Source organism: Phasianus colchicus, chromosome 10, assembly GCF_987193195.1.
Source record: "Phasianus colchicus chromosome 10, bPhaCol1.hap1.1, whole genome shotgun sequence".
NCBI classification, from domain to species: Eukaryota; Metazoa; Chordata; class Aves; order Galliformes; family Phasianidae; genus Phasianus; species Phasianus colchicus.
This window is the reverse complement of record NC_143445.1, coordinates 11,375,725-11,394,935: the sequence shown is the minus strand read 5'-3', so window position 1 is coordinate 11,394,935 and position 19,211 is coordinate 11,375,725. Positions and strand designations below refer to the sequence as shown.

Sequence of the window (19,211 nt, the reverse complement as noted above, 5' to 3'; positions counted from 1 at the left end):
AAACTGAAAATAAAGTCATCCTTCATTTTTAGCGTTTAACTAATACACTTCTCGTGGATTATTCTTTCTTTGCTAGGAAAGATCTACGCTTTGCCACTCTCCTCTGTTGTCCTGAGGAAGTGATCTATGCCATTTGTACAGGAAGGAAAATGCTGATAAGCAGGGCTCCCTGCATCCCCAGTCCCCCAGGCTACAGAATTCAGACAGTGGCACACAGCAGTGTCACAAGATCTTAGCTTTCCTTTTTAGCAACACTTGGAAAAAACAACTCTGAGTTGTCATCAGGGTGGATAACAAGCAGAAATATCTGAAGCACTCAGAAATAAGATAAATAATTAGAGAAAAGCTCCTGGAATAACTTCTTTGATACCCTTGTACACACATGCATTCTCTTTCTTACTGCCCCAAATTCAGCAAAGCTCCTAAGCACATGCTTAGCTTTACTATACACATATGTTTATCTTTGTTCATTCATAGGGGCAAACCTTTCCTGATATTTAAGCATGCTATAGAAGCAGAGCCCTAACAAGCAGTCAGTGCCAGGGAAATGCTGCCAGCAAGAGTCTGGCACAGCACATTGTGCCATTTAGCCCAAGGCAATATCCTGTCCTCTGACACTGAGGGCTGGCCAAGCACCTCACACAAGGTTCACGTTCCCTCCTCTGCTTTAATTCTTTAAAATATTTTTGTTTCAGACCATTGTCTGAAAGATTTTAATAGGAAAAAAGGGCAAAATACATATGTAATAGCTAGAAATGCACAAATTTAGTCATTAAATAGAACAGCAAATTTTCCAATTGTAGCAATTACAGGAACAAAACACTGTCTCTCGTAGTATGGTAGAAAAAAACATAGCTTGGAGTTTGGAACAGTAATCTCATTTACTGAACACTACAAAATACATTCACTAGCTAACTTGGTTTAAAAGAATGTGTTGTTTTTTGTTTTTTTTCTACATTATACAGACCCAAAGATTTGACAGGAGTCAAATACACTGTGTAGAATACTTTTGTTCTCAGCAATACAGCTCATTTCTTCGAACTGTAAGTATTCCACTCCAACATCAATGTGCCGTATCCTTTATTTTAAAATTGAGATGTACTTTGGATAACAAAAAATAATTGGGCATAACTGATTTCAATGAAGCACAAGGAATTCAGGGTATCTGAGAATGGAAAACCTGCTCAAATGCAATACGGAAATGGTATTATTAAGATCACATCAAATCATGGCCAATTTCATCGTTCAGCATAACACCTCAGAAGGAGCACATGTGAGGATTTTTGTCTCCTGACATGATCAGTAATACAGAGGATATAGTGAATATATACTGTGAATGTGAAATAGTATAGACCTCCATTACATTAAGCTGTGATGAATATTCCCATATGTAGACATTAGGCAGACCAATTTACATGGTAAATGAGTTTGAACACTAACTGTTTATAACTAACTCTATCTCCAGCTGTTACCAACTATACATTTTAGAAGTCTCCCTTACTAAAGGAAAAAAGGTGAAAAACAATCTCATAGAGTTGACAAGACATGTTGACTTTGACTTTGCTGGCACACAAATTTACACAAGACAAGTGAACTGGTGGACTTACAAATATTATCATGTAATCACTGCTTACACTTCAAAAAGCCACAGTGACTTTTTCCAAGCAGACCGATTGAAGACCCTCAGTGAATCTGTCCATCTGCCCTTTAAACTGGTGGCACAGGGTGCAAGGCCTCTTTGGAAAGTACTGGATGCTCACCTATCAAATACAGCTCAATGCTTTTAAATAACCCAAAGGAACGTTATTAATTAGCCAAAAGCACATATATGGGTAGGAAATATTTATGATTTATGATTTTCAGGTATTAGAAGTGTCATGATTTCTGGCTTCAGTGTCAGGGCAGAACTGCCAGCTATGCCCTAGACGTGAGTGAATTCCAGCTTATTATGCAACATTAAGCACTTTTTGTTTTAAAAGCCATTTTGGAAACTCAGTATCTCATGAATGAAACAACCCACATGAAATAGGCCAGCAAATGAAGTCTCCAGGAGGACATCTTCTCATGTATACCATAACACATTAGCAGTAGAGCGGTTCCCTTCTCAAAACTTTCAGAACTAAATTCACAGACAACCGCCAAATTCAATTCTCTTCCCTTTTGCACACTGCCTGGAAGGAACAAACAGGCAGGAAAATAATTCTGACTGGTAAAAACACGCTTATTCCCTAATCACACTGTTCCAGTACTGGCACAGAGGATGCAAAAGGAATACAGAGTGGAACAGCACATCTCCTCTGCGCTGCACTGGTCCACACATGGCACTACCCCCAATGATCCACAGGCATTGCCCCCCAGCACAGTGCAAAGCAGCCTGAGAGCCAGGCAATTACAGCCCTGTCTGCTTGCAGAGACAAGTGAACTCCAAACAGTAAGATCCACACCTGCTGTTCAGAACAAAGTTTTGCAACATCATTCTGTGTGCGCAGTAAACCTTTGGGGCGCACTGAGGTCAACCAGCAGGAGTTTCCTAACCGGGGTTAATATTACCCAGTTTTAAGAAAACAAACCTGAATTTTCAAAGTCAGCTACTGGCACTATGAAATCTCAGTGTTTGATTGAATCTTTGTGTTTCACAATCCTGAAATTTAAAAGAGATGAAAGATATTATACACATACAGTGCAAAAGGCCAGCTAATCCACACTTCCTTCTGCTTCAGTCAGTGCACAGACCCAAACAAGAGCACGGTGGTGTGTGTAAAAACGAAGTGCAGCGTAGCACAGCGTCTATTTTAAATAGAACAGGCTGCAGTGACTTTTGGAAGCTGGCTGGCACGGTGGTGGGTGTAGCAGGACAGAGGCTCGGCAGCAGAGCCGCCAGGAGGAGCGCGCAGACCGCTCCCTGGGTGCAGGGATGCCCTCCAGCCAGGCCAGCAGGAGGGAAGCTCTAGGGCTCCAGCAAGGACACATTTTTTCCATGGGAGCTAGCTGCTGCATTTCTCATTTTCAGTGCACAGAGGAGAGCAGAGGAGCACTCACCAGGCACCTCCACCCACCGCCCTGCTTTCCTTGGACAATGCACAGCTGGGAAAAGCGCTGCCCTCCAGAGTTGCCCTCCGCTGGGCACCAGCCCCAACTGCTAAGCTCAGCTTTGGTAGGAATACCCTGTCCCTATAGTGCTTTCAGGGAGAAGTTGGCACATACAGCCTGACGGTTTGGCAAAAATAATGCCTTAGAGGCAGCTGCTTGCTGATATAATCCCATATGAAAAGGAAAACTGTTTTGGAGGGGATGACGCTGCCCTCTTAGGCATTCCTGGAACCTACACTGAGAGTGAGTCAGTCAGAGCAGGACTGTGTGTCTTGCTATGTTTACTTTGTATTTAAGTGCATTTACTAAAATAAGGTTATTTCTTCTGTTTCCTTTACCAGATATGTACAGCAGCAGATACAGATTAACATACCCATTAAATTTATGTATCTGTTGAACATTCACATGTGATAAACAAGGAAAGAAATGTGGAATAGGGCAAAAAGGAACATTCTGAGAGTATTCCCCTGTGCAGGATTTCAGCCTCTGGGACACAGAAGGCTGAGAGGTCGGGCATTTGAAAGTCATTGGTTCAGAAATGGCTCCTTCCTGGCCCAAAGCTTTCGGTGAGGATTTCTCAGGACACATTTAGGGTAAGTTGGAGCAGCTCCAGCAGAGCAGGAGCTAGGCATGAGGCTCTCACCTGGTGGGCTGGCCCTGCTGGCTGGTCTGATGGCACAGCCACCCTGCTGCAGCTCGCTCATCTCCCTCTGGATGTGAACAGCTTTTTGTTCTATCACTCTATTTTCAGACTGGTCCACGTGAATGCAGTCTAATACATCTCCAGCTAATGCCAAACTATGCACATATATTTCTTGCTACAGCTCTCAGTGGATCCATATCAACACCTAAAACATTATAAAGTACTTTCTGAAAAATTGCTGTTCTCATTTTGGCTCTAACCTTGAAATGTCAATGGAAGTATTACAACAGTGCAATCATTCAATCTCTGCTTTGTCATTAAATAGCTTTTTTGACTCTTCTTTCAACTGCATAATATATACATTGCCCCTGGCTTATAGTTTCACCCTTGAGCTGCTGCACTGGCTGTGCTGTATAAAAAGCAGAGCTGACACTCGTCCCTCACGGTCAGTAACAAATATAGAGGTCAGCTCTTGGCTTGCCAGGACCTCTGAGCTGCTCTGGGGAACTCTGGTTCACTTTGGTCAGTGACACTTCACTCCCAACATGCATCCCAAGGTCAAAGGGCACCTCTGAGACAGCTGCACTTTCCTGTTCACACCTCTTCCTTGGAACAAGACTGTTCTGGGCACAGGCACAAGCCAGAGCCACCTGGAGGCAATCAGATAATCTCCACAGCCCTTGATGAAGGCAGGGCATGAGGGACCCTGGTCCTCTTCTTTCACATTTAACACCAATGTATGGGAAAGTGTTCGACAGAATGAGTTCCTGTGCAGGCTGCCAATGACCCCTACACCCTGTGCTGACACGAGGTGTGCAGTTCAGCAGCCTCACTAGCGTCTCATCAAAACATTTCCAAATTTCTTTACTATGCTATTTTCTTCCATTCAAAAACGTTATCTTCAGCCATTTAACTCTTCACACTTCCTAACCCAATTTCATTAAGTCATCGTCCTCTCTTAACAAATTTGAAGCCAGAATCCACATTTCTTTGATCCTTCAGAACAAGTCTGAGCTCTGACAATTGTCTTGAACACGGGTGGAAGTTATCCAGGACAAATCCAGGTGGAGCAGTTATCAGGACTGTCTGTACCATGTGCAGGGTGTTTCTCCCTGGCTCTGTGTCATGTCAGTGACCTGCCTGAGACTTGCTCACACTGGGTAGCTCCATGTATTGCTGTCACACAGACAGGATATACAACTGATTTCCTAACTATCCATGACCTTTCAGGACATCTGGAATGATTCACAAGAGTAGAACCCTGTTATCACCAGCCTTGCTATCTTAGTGCAATTATACTTAATGCAAATTTGTTAGAAGAATAGAAATGTTGCATTTTCTTTGGTTGGCCTACTCAATTGTCTTCTCATCCTGCCTTATACCACTTCTACTATATTACACCAAACAAGAGTAAATAAATGACTCCACATCCCACCTGGGTGGTCAAAATGCAACATGCAGTCATGCCTGTACATTCATGGAATCCTATAATGACATTATAGTCAAAGTATTCTCACATACCACTGAAAACTGAACATATTTATTTCATCATGCAGTCTATTTATTTAAGTAAAGCTTTCCTGGATGTTTCAGAAACAGTATTTAAAATAAGTCTACACATAATCTATCTACATATAAAAAGTCATTCAGAGTGAAATTCTAGACTCTGAAGAGTTCACTTTAGTAACAGCACAATTTATTGTATTTTCTCATCAGATCTTGTTCCTAAGGTATCAATCATCCTTTCTTTGTTGACAGTTGTTTTGCATATCTCAACATGACTGATATATTAGCAAGTTTGATCAGTGAGAATGTGCAGGCCTGGCCATACGTTCTGATAACAATTGTAAGGATTTTCTTTCATCTAAGAATTGGATAAATACTCTGGACTACAAGCCCTATCTATTATGCTCAATGGCAAATATAACAGGATTCTAATATTAGAACCACCACAGCCTGGCCAGTTATTCCAGCTCTGGATCTGCCACAGGAAGCACTGTATTAGATTATAGCTAATGCAGTAAACAGTGACTTAATGTCATCAGTGGTGGTGCTAGTGACATGGTAAGAACAGAAGAGTTTCACGTGGTGACCAATTTTCTCATCTACATGCCCTTTAGAGAGTTACAGGGAAATATTTACAATTACTCTTACATGAATTATCAGAGCGTGCACTGAACTCTGGATTTTTCTTAAGGCTTTTATAAGTAGAGAGAACAGCCATCAGCATGATTTGCTGATGTTATTTCTTGAATTTCAGACTTCGCTTAAAATTGTGTTTTCAAAGATTTTTCTTTAATGATGAGGACATAATGGACAAAATGGGAATGTAATAGGAAATATAATTTTCCCAACATTTTCCGTTATCTCAAACAATTTTGTTGGAAATTCCCACATTGCCTTAAATTACTTTTGTGCAGAGATAAAATTGCTGGAGTACCAGTAGCTTTGGGACTAGCCATTAATAAAACAAACTAAAGATTTAAGAGAAGCTGCTGTTCAGCTTTCCTGACTGTGGTTAATATTCCAGACTTATTTCTCTAGTCCAACTGGCATTACAGTGCAGAGTTCTTAGTAGTGCCCATTCGAATAGTTATTTCAAGTCTATGCAGAGTTTGAGTGACAACACAGCTTTACTGGAGGGAAAAGAGTTTTTGCAGAGGTGTCAGGCATCACGGCTCTCCGAATTACATGCAAAATTAAACTACGACATATTCAGGGTAGATGTATACAATTGACCCTCATTTTCTTCTCTGTTACACAGGGTTTACTGTGCTCCTTTGCTTCAAGCAATTTACTAATGTAATGGAGAGGCACTGGAGCACATTTGAAAGACACCCCTTGGAGTCCTCACACTGATTTCAGTAGGAACATAGTGCTGGAAAAATGTGTTAGCATTGTGTTCTATGACCACCTCAATTGCTTCAGACCCTGACAGAGTAAGTGACCTCTTACAAGAGAAAAGGGCCTGAGTTGCTGACCTGCCCCACACAGGAAAGTTGCCAGCTCTAATTTGCCCTAATTTTGCATTTCTTTCCTATGACTTTACTAACACCTCTTTATTACTTGTAAAAATAAAGGTTTTGTTCATCCTCAGTTCAGAATCCAGATATACTCTCCCAGTTGAAATGTTTCATTGGTCTAAACCTTAATAAAGATTCTGCACTGATTTGTACTTGCTCAGCTGCTCCTATCAGCTGTACATAACAAATCCAACACAGTTCTTGCTGCTCAGTTATTCTCCTTCCATCTACCAGAGTATATATAATATTTAACTCCTTAACTTTTGAGTGTTCATCACAGAATCTCTTGGAGGATTCTGTATCTTGCTGGCACCTGCTTGTTGTTTCATAGTTCTTACATAATACATATAGATAAATAAATGATCTGCTCCTTTCATCTCTAGTTTCAAGACAGACTTCTCTGATTTTATAGTGGCTTTCCTTCAAAAGTTTTGTTGAAAATCTTTCATCCAAGGTTTTCACCTTATCTGAAAGTACAGCCTTTAAAGTTAAAGCTCATGTATTTTTCTGCAGTCAATAATTTCTTTCCAAATTGTCAGATGATATTGTGTTTTAATTTCACAGATCCCCAAAAGACCTTCCACACTCTGTGAAGGTTTTTGTTTTGTGAAAGGCATTATACTGACAAAACAAATGACTAACAAAAGGGATACGACTCTAAGGATACTGTAATATGACTTATTACACTGTTTATAACTGAACTTCAAGCACAATTTTCAGACAGTTCTGGCTTCAGTGACTAAAGCTTTAAGCATCTTAGTTTCTTACTCTTTCCTTAAAGCCAGGTGCTGTGAATTTCCAAGTCCTGGCTCTATTTTTTGTCAGTCTGGCCCAAAGTCAGACATAAACAGTGAAGTCATTTGCATGGAAGCCTGAAGAAACTCAATTCTCTTTCAAGTTCTTCATTTTGATATCTTATGTACCTTCAGTCAGTCACGAAGAGCTCACTGGGTTAACAGCAGTTCTCTTTTCCCTAGGTAAATTCATAGAAACAACTGTCACTCTTCAGAGGCCTCCAGATGCTTTTTGGCAATGAACCACTTGTGGATTTGGGAAATGGTGTAAAGAGGGAAACCATAAGGGAAGTTTGTGCCATACTCCCCATTGCCTGCATCCAGTGTCTGATTGTACAGAACCAGCACACACAGCATGACAGCCCAACTGAAAGGGAACAGAGACCTGGGGGAGATTAAAGGCAGGGAGATGAACAAGATCCTAGCACCAAACTCTCTGGGCTTTGGAACTCAGAGGTGTTCATCCTTTGAAGCAAAATCTCTCCCACTCCAGCCTGACCTGGTGAGGGGCAGCCAGCTCAGAGCATGGGGTTGGGACTGGATGATCTTCAAGGTCTCTTCCAAACTAAGTCATTCTATGATTCTGTGATCTCTCAGTTCTGAACAAAACACCACTATTTGCTATAAGCAGTGAGGAGCTCCCAGCACTACTCTTATCATATACTGACTGCTGTTGTATATTTGTCATCAGAATAATTTTGGCTCTCTTTGTGTCATTGCTAGTCACATCCGTATGCTAAATGATCTGTCCAAGGTTTAGACTGTAGCAAAATATGCATATTGGGAAAACAACGATGCACAGGATTTGTCTATATCTTTTGTGAGTTATGCTCACTCATACAGACTATAAGAAAATGTTGGAAAAGTGTGTCACTAATCAGAAATTGAGATAAAGTGAAAGCAGCTCTCCTCAGCCTGTATGTTTCTTGAAGTCTGAACTTTCTTGTTAGCCCTGAATAAGGATTTGTCTGCCTGAAATGTTGCCTGTCTTTTCTGTTGCTCCAGCGAAAACTCATCTGTACCTAAGAATCTTGTCTCACTTGATGCCTTCAGCAATTACACTGCAAAAACATTACTGCTAGAGCTCTGTACAACCTTGACTATTCAACTGGCAGGCAGGTCTCAAGAGTTCTCTATTCCTGTCAGTTGCAAACCATTATAGAGCAGCATTCTTCAAGAGACAGATCTGCTTGCGGGACACATAAATACTGTTTTTCCTTCCATTGATGTCAATAGGAGCAAGGATAGAGCTATGATATTATGAGATGCTAAGAACTTAAAATATGCTCTGAATGATTTCTATTTTAAGAGCTGTTTTGCTTTGGAGGATGAAAGGTCTGTTCACTTAATATAAGGAACAAGGCCTGTCTCTGAGATGTGGAAGAACATCTATTCATCCAAAAGCTCAGCTATTTCAGGAATAATCCGTAAATTATTTTAAGAGTTTGTTTAAACTGTTGTTAACTCTACTTGGCAGACTTCTGGCAAATACATTATTGTTTCTTTAGCTTTCCTTATTCCTGCAAGGAAATTTTGAGGGGCAGGACTTGTTACTTCTTCTGTTGACACTGTTCTACTTTGTACAAATAATTACACATTCACTGGAACTAGAACTAATGCCCCCACCCTCCCCAGGAGAGTTTCTGAACCACCAAACTAGAGCATTGTGTTTTTCTATCACCAGTTAGCCCCATGAATATTTAAGTACGTTTTACAAAGTGGGACTGTTCCAGTGGAAGGGGCTGATGGTGAGGTCACCGCTGTGTGGCAGAAATCTAACCTGAATTTTGAGAGGAGGGAAATGGAGAGAAGGGTAAGGGAGAGGAGGGGAGAAGTGCCCAGTCCCAAGCATCCAGTCCCTCAGGTAGTTTCCCAGCCACACAGTTCAAAGATATTCAAGGTAAAGCTATCTTCTGTAGTTGCTCCACTTTTATAAGATGCTTTAACACCCCACTAAGTCTCTTCATGTCATTAGCATCACCCTGTGCTTTGTCAATAACTCTTTATTGCAGTAACTCAGTAAACTGTAATCTAGCTGATAGCCAGCCTAACATTGCTCACATTGTTAAGGTTTGAGTTCTACAAGCTGGATATGAAAAGTCCTGAAAAGAAGCTTTTTTTTTTTATCTCAGAATCAAGTGGTTTTTCTACTAAATCTAACAATTCATTTTTTAACAAAAAATACAGATTTTCAGTATTAGCTGTGTTGTAGTCCCACGTTTCTCACAACTTTCATTCACTTTTTGATGGTGCTTAGACTGACTTAATCTCTTTTGGGGATATGTGCAACTTTAATATTGCCCATGGTTTAATAAGCAGGTTAATATTTTGAGGGTAGCTAAAACACAATACTAAGGTAAAACAATTTGAGATCAGGAGTGGAATGGAATGCTAAACTGTCTGAATTTGAATGATAGGTTTAACTCCTGGTTCTCATATCAATATAAAGTATCTGAGGAATTCTGAAATGGAGTCACATTTCCAAATAAATTCTGAACACAATTAGAATAATAGAATCATACAATCATCCAAGTTGGAAAGAACCCTTAAAGGTCATCCAGTCCAACTCCCCTGCAATGAATGGGGACACCTCAGTCAAGTTGCTCAGTCCATCCTGACCTTGAATGTCTCCCAGGATTAGGAATTAGGGTGCAGCATGATCAAAAGTCCTTTCCAAATAATTCTGTGTTCTTATTAGACTTCTGATAATTTTGGATAGCTATAAACTTTTGGTGTAAGTCTTGCCATAGAGCCTGACTGTGAGTGCATGGAGGATTCTTCCTCTGCAATACAGAAAATGTAGAAATGATATTACAGCTATGAATTCAAAAATTAACAATCCAGGGCAGGTCAGATACATAGCAGTGTCTTGGAAGATATGTCAAGCTTAGAATCCATTTACTTTAATTAGATGCATTTGGATTTCATTTTCATTTAAATAAGATAATTGAATAATGGTATTTAAGAAGAGACACTGTAGTTAATAATATCTGAAAATGATTTTTAAATGTTTGAAAACATCAGTGGAAATCTGAATACAGAGATGTACTGGATAGATAGCATATGAACCATGATCTATTGCTTGCATTTATAACTCAGTTTCTATATAAAACTATTCCTGTCATACTTTCCCAACAGTCTATATACCTAATATCACATGCTTGCATCCACACCTATTTTCAGGCTAGAATTCACAGCAAAGAATTCCTTAGTATTTGACTTTATGCAGAATAATTATTATCTGTGCACTGCAGTACGTCTGGAAATACAAAGGAATGTTGGTTCAGCATACCTCAGGCAAAGTTCTACACCTCTTAAAGAACAATAGCATACATAAAACAGGAGCACAAGCGCCTGATTAGTCTTTCATATGCACTGAAAGGCAGGAATAACTTTCTGAAGTGGAGGGAACTGCAGTGGTATTGCTCTCGCACTGTAGAGAAGGTAACAGTAGAAACTTACTACTTACCAATCCTTGTAAAGTGATTTGCTTTCTTATTCAAAGATGCTTGTGCATCTGTCAGAAAACATACGTGGTAGAGGCAGGCATTCCTGATTCCTTTCCTGCAAAAAATTATGGAGAAACTTGAGTGTAATCTCCAGAATGAGCACAAGGACACTACGCTTAGAAAACAGAGCGACTTCTCTCCTCTCTGAGTACACTTTCAGCAAGTGAGTTGAAGCATTTAAACTTAAGAAGTCTTTCAAAACAGTTGCCTGTATGCAACTATCCACCTTCAAACTACTGTAATTATAGTTTTGGAGCAGTGAAATTAAATGACATTCACACAAAGCCATATCAGACTTAGCCGGGATGGGTATGGGAAACTCCTTGAGAGTCTGAGGCTCTTGAAAAGATTAGAGCAAGTGATTCACAGAATACAGAAGTTTTACACTGCCCCTTGATATTGGCCCTGCACCTCTGATTGCAGCATACAAGGGAACTCTTGCTAAGTTGGAACTGCACAGGGGTTTCATGCTATTCTTCCTATATACGCTAGGAGTGCTGAGGCATTTTAGATCAAACACATATCCAACTTCAGCCTGTACTGCTTTTTCAGTTATGTTACTTTTGTGAACAATTTTCTCAACCAAACTAATACTTTCAGGAACTCTCTGGACTTGACTTCTGAAATTTCCATACAGATGCCATTTTATAACCTCTGGCATATTTGAGCATTTTAACAACCTGTCGTATTCTGCCCTTAGCAAGATCACTGATCTTGAGCTCAAATGTGTTGCTCTATAGTACCATGCTGAAACTGATACCAACAATGACATTTCTTTATATAATAAGCAACGATGATTCTGTGAAAATCATTACACAGCAACATAATAGAACCCAGATGTGTTTAAAAAACAAAATATTAGGCTAATCCCCAAATTCTGGCCCAGAACGCCTGTATGCATTTCCCATGGTGGTAATTCAGAGTTTAGAAGTAAATGTACCATTGTAACACACATGGCAGTCAGCTGAGTCCCAGTCATTGTTCCCAGTGAAAAAGTTTGGCCCCAGTTTTGCATTCTTTGATCCCTGTACTTTGAGGGGAAGGAGTAATTGCAGCTCCCCTATCAGAACTGCCCATCCCTGGTACAATTTACTGCTGTGCAGAACCAGTCCTAATTTGTATCAGTGGTGCAACACCACGCTTCCTGCCAAAGATGCTACACTCCAAATTGTTAATAAGGACAGCCAGGGACAAAGCATAAACAAGATGAGGAATGCAGCCTGATTTTTTTGTATCATCTGATGCAGCACCTGGCAGAGAATAGCTGTATCAAGATGTCTCCTCCCAAATACTTCTCCTGCTCGAGCCTGCCAGCCAAGGGAAGGATATTTCCCTGTTCCTGATTTTTGTCTTTGAGGAAGGAAGTCCTTCAGACACAGATTTTCCTATCTTATAGTTCATATGTAGCTATTGAGACACTCAGCTAAGCTAGGGCCTACTATTCCAGTCAAGAAAACAAATGCAGGAATAATCATTTTGTCTGATGATTATTTCCTTGTATTCTTCCACATCTCTTTGCACAGACTGTTGGATCATTTGCATGTTTGTAAAGAGGTCATCTCTCATCATTCCCTTTCCTTACAGTTTGTGGAATTATGAATAAATGAGTGATTATTCTTCTCAGTACAAGTAGGAAAACAGTATTAAATCTGGCTGAACTAAAATTGTTTACAACGTTTTTATTCCTAAGAACAGTTTATAGTGAATAAATTAGATCAATCTATTTTCCTCTATAAATATAGGCTTATAATGAAGAGTAGTGGAGGGAAATTCAGGGAAAGCAATGGGATTGTTGGCAAGAAGTAGTTTCTTACAGGGCTTAGTTCTGATTTCCAAGCTGCATTGCCAGTAACAGTAAACTAATTCTAATATGTGAAACTGCATCGTGAGATTCAGGCTCCAGGTATCAACTGTACAATAGCACAACTGACAGCATAACATATTTGATGTTGTTTGCACATCTTCATTTTTCAGCAAAATAATTCAGAAGACATGAAAGAAGAGAACTGAAGTTGGGTCCCTTAATACAAACCTACTTAGTTGCAGAGGGTGTAGAACCTTCTCTTCTTTGAACACAAGAGCATTAAGCATATACAAAATATAGGCAGTTTCTTGGCTCATGGTTCCAGTTTTCTTTTTGACAGCATTTTTCCTGAAAGAGCAGTCTAAACTCGAAAGGAATGCCTCAGGAGCACTGTTGATTTCTCTTTCAACTTCTGTCACTCTGCCTCTGCACATGCAGTCCCTGGCAAAGGCTCTTGCTGCAGTTACAACTCCTAGGATTCAGATGCACCCGACCCTCGAGCCTCCATTGCCTAGCACCCAATTGGAGGGCAGATAGCTGTGATTACCAGTTCGTTAGCACCACCCGTGTGCCACATCACATAGCAAAAGCTCCACGCAGAGCTGAGCTGAAAAGTTGCTGGTGGTGGTGACAGTGGTTTTGGAAGACAGAGGATGCTGCTATGCATTGTATATTGTTCAAAGCAGCATCGTAGGCCAACATAATAAATTAGGAGGCGTTAATTTCAGAGAAGCCCATGTATTTTCAAGAACAGAAAGTCTAATCTGACTATTTTAGTGACAACATTTTCTGACTCCTCCCATATTTTCTTCCCTGAGCATAAGTAATGATCTCGTGTTTCTTTCCTATCTCCAGCCAAGAGAAGCAAAGAGAACCTGCTTTGGAATCTTCTTTCATAATGTTAACTAGTTAAATTCTTGCTTATTTTGACTGCATCAAGGCTGGGGTAATGGCCAACTGGGCAGCCAATCTGTCTTTGCATTTAGCACTTCCTAGATAAGAACAGCACATACAGCACATGCTGCGGCTTGGAACTGTCTTCAGTGACTGAGGTGCCTTCTCTTCTTTGCCTGCTGCTACAGGACTCACAGTTACCTGCAGGCATTTCAGGAGTTCTGCCTTTTTATTTCTATGGCCTTTCATTCCATCATCTATGCTCCTCTTCCTTTTGTGTATGAAGTATTTTTCTTAGACCAGCATCTTTAAAATGCACTATTAGATAGCTCTAGATTGAAAACATTCTAAGAGAACCCATTTATCTGATCAGTACGTTAGCAATTTCTCCACCTGCTGTGTGTTTGGGTCATTAAAGGTGCCTGCCCTTGGTTAATGGACTCTGGGATGGTTCAGTGGAAATACTGACACAACATCCTGTAAGTTGGTGCTGTAATGGAGTATCTGTGAACACCACAAATCTTACAAGCATCCTGCTTTATAGTAGACACACTGGTTAATACTTAGCAGAGCTCTGGTTGCAGGAATATTTGTAATTTAGCAGTAGCAGCCCAATTTATCATCTTTATATTATGACAAAACCAATGATAAATCAGCCCCATTCCCCTTAATCTGTTCTTATGTTGGCAAAGCCAGAATTGGCCAAACTGACAAACAGGAGAATCAGAAAATAATTTAGAAAAGCCATGCTGAAACAGTAGAGCACATTTCTGATTAATAGATCACATCTGGTCTCTGTGCCAAATGACAACATAAATCATGAAGTACTGTAACTGTATTAAAGGTGTTATTAATTGAAGTAAAGCCATCCAAGAAGAAGAAAAAGTTAATTAAGGGATGCTAGCTCCGTTCCTGATTTCTTAAGGTGTGGGAGTACTGTTAATGCTGCATTTGCACTTGTTACCTCAGAATTAGCAGAAAGCAGTGGAGATGTCTTTGAGTCATCACAGTCATCTTCTGCAAAGCCAGAAAACACGTCAATTGATAAACGAGCTGCAAGAGAAGCTTGAAACACAAACACAGAGCAGAGTGGGAATTCCTTCCTAAGGAAGGGTGGGGGCCGAAAGAGTTTTCCAGTGGCAACTCTCATGTGTTGTTTTTTATTTCTATGAAGTAACAGATTCAATTAAACACATAATACGACAAATGTTTTCCTTACAAACCAAAGCAACTTTGAGATTCTTAGGAACTGTGTGAGTCAAGAGTCAGTGTCGGTGCTGGGGTTATCAAGAAAATAGAAATCTGTTCTCTCTACTGCCTGTACAGCACTGCTCTGAAGAGGGACAACCTGAAATTCCAGGAAATCCCAAAGCTCTTTTGGAAGTGAAAATACCAAGATTTTGGCATGTAAGAGCACATCAAACAAAATAAAGAGCCGTCGCTGATAGCAATTACTATGTAAGATTAAATTCAAATAATTTCACAGGATCAGATGAACAAGACCTGTACAGGAACACTAAGAGAGAGAATTATGTCTTATATCTTTTTGTCACAGTGCAAGGGCCCTTACACAGATTGCTTTCCACAGAGGAAAGCAGACCTGGTTAGAAGTTGGAGCAGAAGGGCTCAGAAAGTCATCTTTTCAGTCAGACCAGCAGCCATTCCATTTGTGCACAGCCACATTAGTAACACTTTTGTCCCCATCACAGATTCAGCGCTCCAGGCCTCCAGATTTCAGGCCTCAGGGACACATATAGCACCTCCTGTCTTCCTCTCTCCCAAAAAAGTTTTTGTTCAGTGTTCAGAAAGAAACTACGTTAGAAAAGAAACAATGTTAGAAAAGAAACTTACTTGTTTTGCAAAGTTGGCCATCAGAAGTTAGACATCTATTGTGCACATCAATATAAACTCCTTCCTCATGCATCTCCATGCTATTTTTGTAACATAATCTGTGCATCTTTTATACAAGCTAATACGTATGCAAGGCAGCACAATTAAGATTACACGAGAGCCTGTAAATCTTCTGGTTTGAGCTTAAAACCCTTCTTGTATACATTCCTTATGTACAGTCCCTACCTGTGCCTTTCCCCTTGCAGTCTTACCCTGCAAACAACACCAAGATGCTGACCCTGCAAATTGCTGACTTCAGAAATGAAGCATCATCAGTTTATGAAAGGGTTTACTTATTTGGTAGCCTGAAACAGCAGGGGACGCTAGGCTTGAAAAAGAAAGGTCATTCCCATTTCTGTATTTCTAATAGCCATTTAGTTTAATATTAATGTCAATGCTAACATCTTTATTTATAGGTAACTGCTTTACTTTTCTGACCCTTCCATCAATGGAAACCAGCCAGAATACTGGTCTAGTTCATGGGTGACTTCTCTCCAGCAACATCATTTACATTTGGTAAATACAATTTAATTCAGACTGAGCGCCCTGTCTGCAGTCTGTAATTCAGGGTTTGCTCCTGGGCAGGGCATGCCAAGGAGTGATGCTGCTCCGTCCCTGAGACAGTAAAGATGCCAGCACCCACTGCATGTCTGTGTGCAACTGTGTAGGACTTCCCCAACATGTTCCCTGTGTCAGTGTGCTCCTCAGCCATACATTTTCCCTTTCCTGCACAGATCTGCAGGCCTTCTTGGGTGGTGGTTAGGAACCTGTTAACATATGAGCCGTCCAGAAGTTTAACAGTAACTTGAGAATAAGCTAAGTCTGCAGCAATCATACAGAAAAGGACCCTGAATATCTAACCCATTGGAGCTCACCCTCACTGGTGGCTCTGCATGGAGTCCAGCTCTGCAGTGGATGGAAAATCTGCAATACTTGGTATTTTTAAATAGTGGTTCTTCTCTAGACTCCAAAAATGTTGACAATCAGAGAAGAGCAGCAGGAAATATTTGTGTCTGTGGCATAAGGATTACACAACTCGCTGTGGTACACACTGACTTCCATGTATAACAATTTTATGAACATTAAACTACCTTCATAATTAAAATCACTATACCTAGTGGTTCTGGCTGCTAACCAGGAACCTGTCAGTATCAGACTAACTAATTTTCTGCTTTCTAGCGAACTTATTTCCCATTTCTGCCATTTCAGATCAGCTCAAAATACAGATGCAAATATTACCTCTGTCCTGATCATGTTAAAATCCTCCATCCCCACATCTTGGAGATGGCAACTTCCTTACCCAGAAGTGTTGCACTGCTTCCTCCAGTGCCACAGGCCATGTGGGGCTGCCCTGCCCCAGGACTGCAGGCCAGGCACTCCCATGCTGCTGCAGAGACGAGCGTGCCTGTAACAAACCCAAGCCTCTGCAAAACCCTCACACACCTCAGTCGCTGCTCCTTGCTGTTTTCCATTGCCTTCCTGAATGCAGGAATGCTGTTGGTTCCTCTTACCAACCACTGGTATTGAGATACCCCAACAGAAGCTGCACTTCTGCTACACAAATCCTCTTGGAAATCCAGCACAGACACACATCCATGCTATCATACTGCTTTCTTCATCCAGCTCTACAGAAACGAGAGAACAGACATTACATCCGCTACCTTGCAGCATCCTTTTTCTGTTTAATTCTCAGTATATTTCGTGTAAGACAGCACTGCTTCAAAGCTGTGGCAGAAGGAGCAGCCTTCTTTGTGTTTTGCAGGAATACGAGCAGTGAGCACTTAACAAACAGCACAGAAATGAGTGAACAGGTTTGCATTCTGCCTTGCCTCGTGGCAACTGCAGAGCCTTCCACTGCTCAGTTCCCCCAGCTTCTGCTTCATGCAAATTTTTGTACCTTTTCTATGGGAAGAAGCGCTTAAAGCACAAGGAGGTACAGGCTGCTCTTAAAACCATCCTTAAAAGGTAAATTTTCACTTATCAGGTTGACACCCTCCGTCACTATCCATCTGTATTAACACTGCTTTCAGGGACTAGGTTTTTAACGTCAAGTTTTCTGGTGTTCAGCTGAATACCTGAGCTGGTATTCCATTTCTTTCCCAAACATCCTGGTCCCGAGTCCCACAAACACACAACCACTGAGTTCATTGCTGTGAGCTCTGCCGCAGCCCTTTAATGAGCATCTTTCACAGCCAGGGCGAAAACGCTGCTGAAACCGGTCAGGATTACCAACCGGTAAACAAGAAGGAGCATTTAAAGTCCGCTTTAGAATTTAAACGAAGCAGTGTTTTACAGCACGGCCGTCCGAGCTCGGGACGAAGCGGTTCCCGCACACTCGCTCACGCCGCGCTCACTGCCGCTCGGGCGGAGCAGCGCCGCACCACCTGAGGGCAGAACGGGCGGAGCCGGGGGGGCCCGGGCCGGGGCCGCAGTCCCTGGGCACCGAGGGGCGCGCCGGGCAGCGGCCCCGGGGGAGAACGGAGCCGGCAGCGACCGCGCCCCGCGGAAGGAGGGCGGGCGCGTGGTCCTGCCCGGCACGGCCCCTGCCCTGCCCTGCCCCGGGGGCGGAGGGCCGCGGACGCCTTTGCCTCCTCCCCGGTCGCGGCGCACGGGAAGAGCGGGCGGCAGCCGCAGAAGCCCTACCCCAGCCCGGCCCCAGCAGCCGCCGCCGCCGCCCGAGGATGCCGCTCGCCGCCCCGCGGTCGCTGCCGCTGCTGCTGCCGCTGTTGCTGCTGCTGCCGAGGGCGCGTCCCGCCGCCCCGCCGCCCAGGTACCGGGCCGACCCATCCCCTCCCGCCTCGCCCCCGGGTCCGCCGAGCGCCGCGGGCGCGCCGGGCTCCTGCGCGGAACGGCGCCGGGCGAGAGCGGCGCCATCGGCGCGGCTCCGTCCGTCCCCACGTGCGCAGCTCAGCCGTGTCCTCGGCGGCAGCGGCGCGGAGTGCCGAACGCTGCCGAACGCGCTGCCGCCTGTAGCCCTGGAACAGCCGCCCGGCACGGGCTGAGCCTCACGAGCTGCGTGCGGGCGGTTGGTGGCCTCGAGCTGTAGCACACCGCCGGAGAGCTGCTTTGTTACGTGGCTGAGTTCAGAGCATCGCGAGGTGGGATAGATGAGAATTAGTACTTAACGTTATTATCTAAAGACTTGTTAATAATTATTGATAATTAGAATAGCAATTTTCTACAATGCATCACCGCCACCACCTCGCACAGTAGAACATGACAAAAGGTACCCGTCGAGGCTGTTGCACTGCACACAGTGTCCCTGCTGGCATCAGACAGGCAATGAAAAGTTTGTCTGAAGTTACTGAGAATTTTAAATATTCCAGCTTCCAGGTTTAAGGTTTCAGACTGTCAGCACCCCTTTCTTATTATACAAACAATAAATGAAGTGTGGTTAAAAATGAAGTGCTGTTTTCCCTGTTATCCTCAGGCCTACATTTACGTGTGGAGGAGTTGTATCGGGAGAGTCGGGGTTCATTGGGAGTGAAGGATTTCCAGGAGTGTACCCTCCAAACAGCAAATGTACCTGGAAGATCACGGTAAGAACTTTTAATCTCACAAAGT

General features: G+C 42.4%; 1 protein-coding gene across 2 annotated transcripts in view; it reads left to right on the top strand.

Annotated features, from left to right (window-relative positions):
• The window catches only part of PCOLCE2 (procollagen C-endopeptidase enhancer 2), a 46,364-nt gene that overhangs the window by 6,836 nt on the left and 20,317 nt on the right, over positions 1–19,211 (top strand). The window contains exons 1-2 of one of the 2 annotated variants that reach the window (XM_031596208.2): positions 18,109–18,417; positions 19,078–19,186. In XM_031596208.2, coding sequence (XP_031452068.1) covers positions 18,329–18,417; positions 19,078–19,186 — 198 coding nt within the window. In that variant the 5' untranslated portion in view covers positions 18,109–18,328. Of the gene's footprint in view, positions 1–18,108; positions 18,418–19,077; positions 19,187–19,211 lie in introns of those variants that run through there. The other variant, XM_090147343.1, reaches the window with a different exon arrangement.